The sequence below is a fragment of the Xiphophorus hellerii genome, unplaced genomic scaffold, assembly GCF_003331165.1.
Source record: "Xiphophorus hellerii strain 12219 unplaced genomic scaffold, Xiphophorus_hellerii-4.1 PGA_scaffold_81__1_contigs__length_211163, whole genome shotgun sequence".
NCBI lineage: Eukaryota > Metazoa > Chordata > Actinopteri > Cyprinodontiformes > Poeciliidae > Xiphophorus > Xiphophorus hellerii.
This window is the reverse complement of record NW_022587656.1, coordinates 44,483-56,056: the sequence shown is the minus strand read 5'-3', so window position 1 is coordinate 56,056 and position 11,574 is coordinate 44,483. Positions and strand designations below refer to the sequence as shown.

Below are 11,574 nucleotides of genomic sequence, written 5' to 3'. Positions count from 1 at the left end.
GAAAAGTGTTACTTTCGTAAAGAGGGAGAAACATCTTTCCTTAAGTCCAGTTATTAAGCGGAACAGCAAGGAAGTATACTGTGAGCTGAATTATAACTGACTCATACAAAAAAGCAGTGAACGCTGTCCTGCAGAGGCTCTGTGGGGGAAAAAACACCAATCACTGTTATACCATAAGGCAGGAAAAATTGCAGAGTCATGAACAATATTGGTGAGTCAGTAAAGGACAATTATAGTAAAGTATGTAAAACTCAGAAAGTGCAGTGTGAATCTGTGTTAAAAGCTGAGTTAGTCGTATTTTTTTAAAACCAGTTTTATTTTCATATAAAACATAAGTTAATTAAATAAAAAAAAGAGAAAACAGGCTATATAAATATTTTAAATGACTAATGGGTAGACCCATAATTCTGTCTTTACTGAACACTTATGATGCTCGGAAAGCTACTTTCAAGTTTTTCCAAAACAAGTTTGTGGCACTTTTACGGAAAAATACCTGCTAAGTTCATTACTGATACAGATTTTTTTCCTGGAACGTAATTAAATATTCACATTTAATGTTAGAGAGCAGGGAAATTAATAACAGCTGAATTTAGACTCAAACAGTTTGCTGATCAGCTTATAATTTTTTTTAGACCGTTTAGCCTTAACAATTGAAAATATGCACATAAATCTGCCTTTTATGTGATTTTTTTTCTTGATCTTACCGCATGATGGCAAAACCAAACAGCCATTTTTAAATCGCCTTCCTCAAGGCGCCTTTCTTGCCAAGGTTTGGAACGGCAAGGCTGTCATTTAAATGTGAGGATTGTGAGAGAAAAAAAGTCAAGTTGTAGATTTAAAGGGTGTCCTCAAGCTGAATTGAGTGACCCTCAGTCAAAATTAAGGCTCTTATGAATGCTAACTGCAGTCCAATGATCATTAGCTCTGCATGAGAAGTGCAGGGCTAATGCCGGTGGTCCCTGCTCACCACAAGACCCCCATGTCTCCTCCCACATCGAAAACTTCACTGTTTAGACTTGGCAAAGGGAACAAATGGAGGAAGAAAGGTCTGGTTTCTGACATGAAAAAATATTTAATTGTGGAGGTTCTGATGGCTTTAAACAGTGTTGTTACAACAGCAGAGCTACTTACTGCGATATTTTCTTTGACATTTTTAGATCTGTTTTGGTATCTTTTGGGGATGAGTGAAAAGCCTGATTTACCTTGACATATTTAATCATTGGTCTACTCTACCTGTTTTGCCTTTTGCTCCAATTTCTTATTTATGCATTTTTCAGATGAACTTAATTGAGTTGCTCATCTGATCCAAATTGATTTGCTGACCAGTCCAAGATCAGTAGTTTGATTGCTTGCTCTAAGTCAGGATATTTGCTTTTCAAGGATAAGAAATGTCCTTGAAATGATCTACTGATCTTAAAGTAGATCAGGTGAATGATCTACTTTAAGGCCAGGTGCTCAGAAAAAACAATTCTTTGCAGTTTCCATGTTTTCCAAAAAACAACCTGGCATAATGAATATGTAAATTTCAGGATGACTGTGTGTGCATAATGTTCAAAACTATGCAGAAGAAGCGCAAATACATCATGAGGAATCCCTTTACTGTGTCATAGTGAAGCATCTATATAAATAATCTGACATAAATAATCTAAATTGGAAGGTGTTTTCATGGCCAATAGCTGAATGTGTAAAAAACAAAGCTATCGCTGCAGGTAATTAACATCAGCTAATGTTTTGACTAGAGCTAGCAGGTGGTCCCTGCTCGCCACAAGGTCCCACACAGAGGGATAAAGGCTAACATATGATCTTCAATGCCACTCATTAGATGACCTTTTAAACAATTGCTTTGATTAAGCTGCACATTAGCTTCCTGTAGAGCTGCTCGGTAAGCCCAATAAGCCAGGAAATCAACCTCAGGGACAGCACAGCAAGCCTGCAGATAAAATCTGCTTAGTTGATGAATCGCAAGAAAGAATGATAAAACTGTGAAATATCTCATTCATCTTTCTCAGGCAGTTTTTATTAATAATTTCCAAACCATTTTCTGCCTTCATGCATGTGAAAAAGTATATTTTTTATGCAAAATGTACTATATTTACAGGGATGTGATCTATAAAACTAACTTTTAAAGAGATGGCAAGTTGTCTGGTTCAATTCTTGTTTCTTTTAGGTCTTCAGTGATGTACAATCCAGAAATGGTGACAAAATGTACAATAATTCAGGTTCTGGTTGATAACTTTTTACATTTTCCCACTCTTCATCATCTCACTCAAGCAGGTGTGTAGCAAATCCCAAAAAGCACAAACTAGCTGCAATTGTTTTGATATATGTCTCAGAAAGTCCTCCCAGAAACTGAGCAAACGGCAACAGTCTGTCACCATTAGCCGAACCGTGGAAACAAAAGTAATCCATCGACTCTCTCACTGGAAAAACCTTTTCCGTCAGCAGAAAATAATTCAATCTAGCCACGTAGGCAGAAAAAGTTTTATATGCAGAATTTAGTTAACAGTTCAATTATTGAAGAAGTGGAGGGACTTCAGACACAAAGCAGCTGAGGTGTAGTTCTCCCAACTCATTCCTTCTCCAGCTCCTGTCTCCCGATATTTTTTCCCCCCCTGCAGGTTTTTGAAAATGCAGCTGTCAGGAATAGTATCCTTTTTCCCATGATGCAATTTATTATTTAACAATCCTCATCCTTTGATCTTCATATATTACAATGACAGCAAAATCTAAAAGTTGCACGCAACAGCGATTTATTAGAAAACTGCAACTTCATTGGAAGGAACATTAGGATTTGAGTTATAGAATGTTTTTAAATGGTTCTGGTTTGGTAATCTTACCCAAACAACGTGGATCTTAATAAAAAGGCCACATAATTGGGTGGGGGAAAAAAAATACAATCGATTTGCAGCTAATTCTAGCAGATCACTCTCTTGCCTGCTGTAATTACAGCATCCATCACACATAAAGAGGCATGCTCTCAGCACTGACACCTTTAAGGCAGATATAGGAACCACCGCTGCTAAATGGGCTCTTTAATTACAAACTGCCAGCTGGCCTTGATACAGAGTATGAACTCCAGCTCTCAGGCGTACACAAACAAACCCAAGCATGTACAGAGACCATCACACACTAAACTTCCATGGCACCCCCTTATTAAACCAATTAGCAGATGTTCTTGGACCCACTAAAAAGTTTTACTTCCTCTTAACTTTTATATTGAAGAGTGATTTTCTAATTTTGGTTTCTAACGCAAGTCAAAGGAAGCTGGTCTTTGAGATGTAATCTGTGAAGACACTTTAACAGATTACATTCACATAAAGCTTTACAGAATATAGTTCAGACCAAGTTAAATTAAAATCAATGGGGTTCATTTCAAAGTAATATGGTGATATAGTAATCCTTTAGGAATAAATATGGCTGAAAATCATCAGCATTTTGTATTAACATAAATTCCTCTCATGCTTTTTATTGATTTTAATGGAAACAAATGAATTGTAAAGAAATTTGACCCGAGCAATAAATCCTGTGGTACTCCACAACTAACTCTGGAGAGAGGAAGATTATTTTTTCTACTTATCTGCACAGTTCAGGAGATCATAAATAGTGTGGTCATCATCAATATATTTATACTGAAATGCTTAAATAGCCCTAATTAGCTCATTAATTCTTTAGAAAAGAAGTGTCAGGATGTAAAATTTAAATAAACTTATGTACTGTATAGCAGTAGCAATAAGATCATCAGTTATGTTTCTTTGGGAAATATTGTACTTAGAAATTGTAGATAATTTCAAAATGACTAAATAATTCAGAAAAAGACATCTTAAGATATACAGTACAGACCAAAAGTTTGGACACACCTTCTAATTCAATGGGTTTTCTTTATTTTCATGACTATTTATAAGGCAAGAAATCCCACTTATTAACCTGACAGGGCACACCTTTGAAGTGAAAACCATTTCAGGTGACTATCTCTTGAAGCTCATCAAGAAAATGCAGAGTGTGTGCAAAGCAGTAATCACAGCAAAAGGTTGCTACTTTGAAGAAACTAGAATATAAGGGGCATTTTCAGTTGTTTTACACTTTTTTGTTTAGTGCATATTTCCACATGTGTTATTCATAGTTTTGATGCCTTCAGTGTGAATCTACAATGTCAATAGTCATGAAAATAAAGGAAACTCATTGAATTAAAAGGTGTGTCCAAACTTTTGGTCTGTACTGTATTTAGTAACTTCTGTTTGCTTGAGTAAAATGATTTCTAGCATATTACACAACAGTTTAGTACATCAAAGTCTGTGGTGATTTACACAATTTATTTGCACAATAAAAATATTCATTGTCCTCTAAATGCATTTAAAATGTATTAAAAATGTAACACTATACGCAAGAGAACTGTCATTATTTCTACTTTTTGCTTCTGTGATTACGTATCAAGACGCTTTACTACTTCATTTTTTAAAATAAAATTATAAAACGTATTACAGCACACTAAAAAAACTGTTTTTTTTATCTCTTCCTCTATTTATTAGACAAAGTCAATATGAAAATAAAAGTTTAACATTAGTATTTGTTGTACAGTATTTATTTTTTTAGTACATTAGCAATGTATTATATAAAATCTATACGGAAGAGGTATGGAAGCCCGTTTCCGCCACTCTGTAAAAAAAAAAAAAAAAAATTATCTCATTATAATGAGATAGTATCTCATTATTTTGAGATACTATCTCATTATAATGAGATAGTATCTCATTATTTTGAGATACTATCTCATTATAATGAGATACTATCTCATTATAATGAGATAGTATCTCATTATTTTGAGATACTATCTCATTATAATGAGATACTATCTCATTATTTTGAGATACTATCTCATTATAATGAGATAGTATCTCATTATTTTGAGATAGCATCTCATTATAATGAGATACTATCTCATTATTTTGAGATACTATCTCAAAATAATGAGATACTATCTCATTATTTTGAGATACTATCTCATTATTTTGAGATACTATCTCATTATTTTGAGATACTATCTCATTATAATGAGATAACTTGAGTTGGCCCTATAGCTTGAGATATGCTCAACTTGATAGAAAGAAATGGATATTGATAATATCATTGAGCAATACTTCAGAAGTGGTTTTACTAATCTTGAAATCTTGCGAGTTTTGGAAGAAACCCATAATGTTAAATTAAGTCTCCGGACGCTGGAGAGAAGACTGCAAAAGAAGCGCCTTTGGCGTAGAAAAAATAAGACAGATGTTGCAGAAGTGGCCTCTTTTATTGAGCAACAACTAAATGGATCTGGGAGACAGCACGGCTACAGGTGGATGCACCAGAAATGTTGGATGGCTGGCATAGTCACAGACAGGGAAACAGTACGTCTTTTGATGCGCCTATTGGATCCCAACGGGGTTGACCTGCGTGCACAAAATCGCTTGAGACGACGCTTATATGTCAGTCGGGGACCAAACTATGTCTGGCACATCGATGGGTATGACAAATTAAAGCCTTATGGGATATGTATTAATGGATGCATAGATGGCTTTTCGAGGAAAATGATCTGGCTAGAAGCTAATAAGACTAATAGTGACCCTCACATTATTGCTGGCTATTTCATTGATGCTGTGATGGAGTATAATGGATTTCCACAAAAGATACGAATGGATCATGGCACAGAGAACACTTATGTGGCAGCGATGCAAAGATTTCTGCACAACACCGAGAATGAAAATGGTTTTGAATCTGTTATTCTCGGTCCGAGTACAAGAAATCAAAGGATAGAGCGATGGTGGTGCACTTTAAGAAGTGAATGTGCCCAGTTTTGGATGGACCATTTCGACCAGCTTAAAGCCGATGGCTATTTTGTTGACAGCTTTCTGGACAAATCACTGATCCAGTTTTGCTTCCTACAAACAATACAGGTACTATAAATGTACTTCTTGCTTTCAGCACACAAATTTGAAATAAGTTACAAATAATACAAAAGCATGAATTTGTTTTCTAACAACTATTTTCTTATTTTTTTCCCTTTTTTTTTTTATCAAACAGGTGGAGCTGGATCAAGTTGTCCATACATGGAATGACCATCGTATACGATCTACAAATAATCCTCGGGCTCCTCCTGGTCGTCCCACATTAATGCATGGTGTTCCCAACCTGTATGGGGTTCCAAACTTTTTACAGTCTGCTAATCTAACAAAGCTGGAAATATGTATAGAAGAATGTCGTTTCAAGGACTTTCCCTGTGATGTTGATGTATTTCACTTATGCACTGAACTCATGACTGAGCACAGACTGGTAATGACAGATGATGTGTATGAAATTACTAATCTTTATGTAAGACTCCGTCAAATGATCAGTGACGGGCTGAGGGAATAGTTTCTCTAAGTTACCCAGGTCCACAAAACATCTAACAAGTCAGATAATATGTCTATATGTCCTCTGTAAACACTGATTGTAAAACTACAATGCATGACTGAGTTACAATTTGTTTCTATGGTTTACCTAAAAAGACTAAACATTTTAGTTTCCTTCAATGTTGTGGTCAAGGTCAATTTATTAATTTCTATGTGTTTAATCTTACTTATTTATGGAAAATACTAGCCTCCTGTTCAAAACAGTACTAAATAGTACCAACATTTGCAGGCTCTCTGTTTTCTTAGCCTTACTTGTTCAGGGAAACTGTTGATATATGGACAGGAGTATTACATGTAGAAGCAATGTTTTAATCATGTTATTAGTAACAGATAACCAATATGCTATTGTTTGCAGTTGGTATTAATTTGATAAGAGTACAAATGTTGTCCTTACTCTTGACATATACATGTTTTTCAGTATTATGGCCAATCAATTTATTTACAGTGCAACAGCAAATCATAAACAGACTCTACACTTTATTCAAAATGTATTTATTTTGTATTCTGTCAACAAAGAACAATCCATTACTTTGACATCCCCAAAAATAAATCACAAATGCTTAAAAAAAATTTGCCTTGGTGTATAGTGCATTTAATAAGTTTAAGATAAAGGAATTTACCAAGTTGTGTCCAGTAAAACAAAAATACTCTTTTCATAACCTTCCACAAAAGAAATCCAATGTGCAAAAAAGAAAAAGAAATTAGAAAACGATTTTATTATGAATATGGATGCAATGTAACAAGTACAACTGTCAACATAGTTGTGTCTCATAAAAAGATACAATAACAATAAACAGTTCCTATTTTTGTTTATTTTGGCTGTGAACTTCTAAATACTTCCTACAGTAATTTTCACTTTACCTCTTATGATTTATTATGTCAGCTAACAATTAACATGTTAATTATGGCATAACAAAAGTCAGCTGCATTTTGTTGTCTGGCATCATGGCTTTCCAGAGATAGAATTTTGACTGCTCCCCTGACAGTTAACAGATATGCAGAACTTGTGCATGTGTGGTAGAATATCTCCCTTGTTGAGTTTTGACAACCTACCCTTAAACAAACCAACAGCTGTGCTGCACAAACCAACATTTACCTATCACAAACAGTTGATCCCGTTTTATTACATCTGGAGAAAGTTTGGAAATTACTCAGGTAAAATGTTATCTCTAAAACCTTAAACCCTGACAAGGAAATTTTGGGGAAAATCCTTAAAACATCTACTTAGATCTTGATAGGCAACTTGTTACTTTAAATAGCCACCTTAAATCCTTTTTTTTCTGAGTTCCACAACTGTGGAACTCCACCCTCTACCTCCACCACTTTCAAAACTAAATAATGTCCATGACCCATACATTAGACTCCAAAACCTTGTTCATTTCAGCACTGAAATCTGGATAGCTATCATAATAGATTGACAGCTCAAGGACACAGCCACATGTGTGAGCCACAGGTCTTCTGAGAAACCCTTGAATCTTTGTGAAATCAATAAGAATTTTCTTATCCAGGAACAGGTCTGAACCTGTGCAGAACCTTAGAAACAAGGACAGATGCTGCAAATCTGCATTCCTGATATACGTGCTAACGTACTTTTGAATGTCCTTCTGATGAACATTCATTTCCTCAGGAAAGACAATGGACTTCAAAACTTTTCTTGCATTTGGTCGCAAGTTTTCATACACTGAAGAAAGGTCCTGGAAGCTGCTCCCGATGATACTGAGTGTTTTGGCCCACTGTTCAATAACGTAAGCAGGCTCTTGGACAAGTGTTTTGTGTGCAAGCTCCTGGAGGATTTCGTTTACATTGCTGGCAGTGGGCATTCGTCTGCAACTGCGGTTATCAAGAATCTCTATCAATTCCTCTTTGTCAACACTGCTGAAGTCTGACTGCCATGACTGAAACACAAAGCGCTCAGATTCAGACATGCACTTAAGGAAATTCTCCACCACCTCACTTTTAACCTGTCCAAAGGCTGCTTGCTCTAGTATGACAGGTGCAATCTTCATAGGAAGATATTTCTCTCTTGTCCATCCAAAAGCAATTATTCGGCCTACACTCTCCCACTGCTGCTGTCCATAATCATGTCTCAGAAAAGGCACTTTATAAGTGTTTCCTGTAGTACACTGGTCATAGAAATCTTTCCAGAATTCAGAAAGACAGTCTCTAACGACTCCTCCGTCATCATAACCCATCTCAGGTGTTCCATCTGGCAGTACAAGCTGGATTTTGAAATCTCTATCTAAAAGTCCATCATCACAGAAATGTGCTATGAGCTCAGGAAGTACCTGTCCTCTGTGAACTATCAGTATCTTCTTCACTGCCTTGGAGGATGATGTGGATTGAGGGGATATTGGCAAAGTATCATCCAAAATCTGTGGCTCACTGTCAGAAAACGGTCCTAGAAACACTATGTTACTGCTATCCAAATCCTCCTCCCTAAGCTCTGTAGAATGAAGTGAAAAGTTAATATTCTCATGATTTGTTATGTTTCCAACAAATAGGAAGTCAGAAGTTACTTCTGTGGATATTGTAGATTGGCTGGTCACTGCAACATTTACAGCAGATGAAGAGGAGGGCTGACTCAGAGAACTGTCTTGATCCTGAAAAAATGATGAAGACAAAACTTCATCTTGACTGACTGACTGGTTAGCCTTCTTTTTATGGGTGGTCAGGTAAAACCTGAGAATAGTCAGTTTTGTAACATGAAACATTTGTCCAACAGTGATTTTGTCATCAATTGCCACTTCCTGATAATCTTTTAGATCCATTTCAAAATCTGCTACGGACCCTTCTCTATTTCTTCCATTTGGAAAGAAGAGGCCAATAGCCATCTGGATTATCTCACTTTTTTTAGCATCCTTTGATACATCGACCTTCCTTGTTCCACCACCTCTTCTTGCTCTTACTTGTTTAAAAGCCTGTTGTTCTTCATCATAAAGCAGCCAGCCTATTTCTATTTTTCTCTTTGACTTCAGAGCATTCTTCTTTACAGTTGTTTCAGATTGCTCTTCTTTTTCCATACCACAGCCATCTTCATGAGCAGTTTTTCTTTTACCCAGCTTTGATTTCAGGCGCTCAAACAGTTTTGATTTGCGACTGCTTGGGGGGCCATTTTCCTTCCTTTTACAGTATCCTGATAGGGCTATGCGGTCTCCATATGATGGCAAATAATTCTTTAGCTCTTCATCTGTCATGAGCTGGATGACGTTGGTATCAATCTAAACAAGGACAATAAAAAATAATTTCTTTAAAACTACAAAAATGGAACTAGAATTGCATGCAAATTATTTGAATTAAATTAGATAACATTGCTAGACACATGCTTTAAAAAAAACTGTAGTTTTTGAAATACTGATTTAGTACCTTCTCTCTCAGCATGGTCTCGATAGTTTCCTCTGGAATATTCCTTTGCCTCAGGAAATCACTCAGGTCATCCATTCTGTGATCATACACTGGAAGAGAAAATACACAAGACCATCATCATATGTTTCCAATAAAATGTAAAGCAAGTCATACTACAAATTATAATTTTACCTAAAAAACTAATCATAATATAGTCATTCATAATGCCATCCCTCCATCCATCCATTTTCTAACATCCTGGTCCCTAATGGGGTTGGGAGGTGCTGGTGCCTATCTCTAGCTAACGTTCCGGGCAAGAGGCAGGGTCACCCTGGACAGGTTGCCAGTCTGTCGCAGGGCAACACAGAGACAGACAGGACAAACAACCATGCACACACACACTCACACCTAAGGAGAATTTAGAGAGACCAATTAACCTGACAGTCATGTTTTAGGACTGTGGGAGGAAGCCAGAGTACCCAGAGAGAATCCACCATGCACAGAGAGAACATGCAAACTCCATTCAGAAAGACCCTGGACTGGGACATTCATAATGTCTTTAAGCACTATGTTTTTTCATCAAATGATTTTACTAAGGCTAAACTCAAACTATTTCAACGTCACAAATAAATTCTTTCACACAAAATATTTAGCATCTTTTAAACTTTTGTTTTATAATAACTATTACCACAGTTATTTCATGCCAAATTGATGACTTTATACTATGCTAGCGTACAGACAAATGTATGCATATACAGTAGTTTTACTTTTAAAATGGACACATCTTGAGAAACCTCTTTAAATTCACAGAAAAGATAAGAAAGCATTTATTGGTAGTAACAATAAATTTTCTACTGCTAATCTTTAGCAGAAAATTAAGCCATCTGTGAAGCATAGAGGTCTTTCAATAGAGAACTGGAGAAACACGCTATGGCAGAGAACTCACATATACCTCTTGTGTGATCAGACAAGGCCAGTGAAACTGCAGGCGCTCCACACCATCAAGTCTTCTGTCTTTCTGAAACAACCTGCACTGTACAAAAGCAAGCACATTTGGTTTTGATGGTTACTTGAACTTACTGATTAAATCAATAAAAAAGATTTGCAGACATACAAAAAAATATATATATATATATATATATATATATATATATATACTGTATATAGCCTATTTACATTTCTTTGCTTGGGGTGCAGTTAAATAAATTATTTAGAATTTAATATTAATAAAAGAGAGAGAGACACAGAGAGAACGTGACATAAAATACCATGACATATTTTAGTTTAACTTTAAAAAACATATATACATAGGCTTAGAGGTATTGTTTTGGTGTCGCCGTGGTTTGGGAGCGAGATGCAGCATCTACGAACTACTCACAAGTTATTACACCACGATTTTGTGGTAGACTGAACATGTGTCATTACAGCAAATAAACGTACCACGTAATCCTTCGATATTAACTACAGTTACCGGAAAGTCAGTTGTGGACTGACGAAGTAAAGAAACAGAAAACGTTAGCTTCAAAGATATGAATGCATCTTCTTAAGCTATCTTCAAGAATAGCTACCGTCGTCAGTATGCCAAATTGATGACTTTATACTATGCTAGCGTACAGACTTAACTTAAATTAACAAAACCACATTTCTTACCGTTGTAAACAGCTATGTTTAGCTGGGCGCTTGCAGGCGGCAGGCGCGACTGACGGTACAGTCAAACCGCTACAGGTGGACTGAACCAATTCGAAATGGGGGTTCAACCTCCACAGTCTTTCCAAATGTCCCGAACCTGTGTAGACTATCTCATTATAAT

General features: G+C 36.1%; 1 protein-coding gene and 1 long non-coding RNA gene across 2 annotated transcripts; one reads left to right on the top strand and one right to left on the bottom strand.

Moving 5' to 3' along the window:
- The first annotated feature begins 4,984 nt into the window (after positions 1-4,984).
- Positions 4,985-6,396, top strand: LOC116716708 (uncharacterized). The gene is made up of 2 exons (XM_032557527.1): positions 4,985-5,927; positions 6,055-6,396. Exons 1-2 carry the CDS (start codon positions 5,103-5,105, stop codon positions 6,382-6,384), a joined length of 1,155 nt encoding a protein of 384 aa, XP_032413418.1. The 5' UTR covers positions 4,985-5,102; the 3' UTR covers positions 6,385-6,396.
- A 2,860-nt stretch (positions 6,397-9,256) lies between these two features.
- LOC116716705 (uncharacterized) lies at positions 9,257-10,878 on the bottom strand. Its single transcript, XR_004338595.1, has 3 exons — positions 10,717-10,878; positions 9,786-9,874; positions 9,257-9,640 (listed from the first exon to the last, which is right to left on the bottom strand). It is a non-coding gene; the product is annotated as an uncharacterized LOC116716705 (long non-coding RNA).
- Positions 10,879-11,574: the final 696 nt, after the last annotated feature.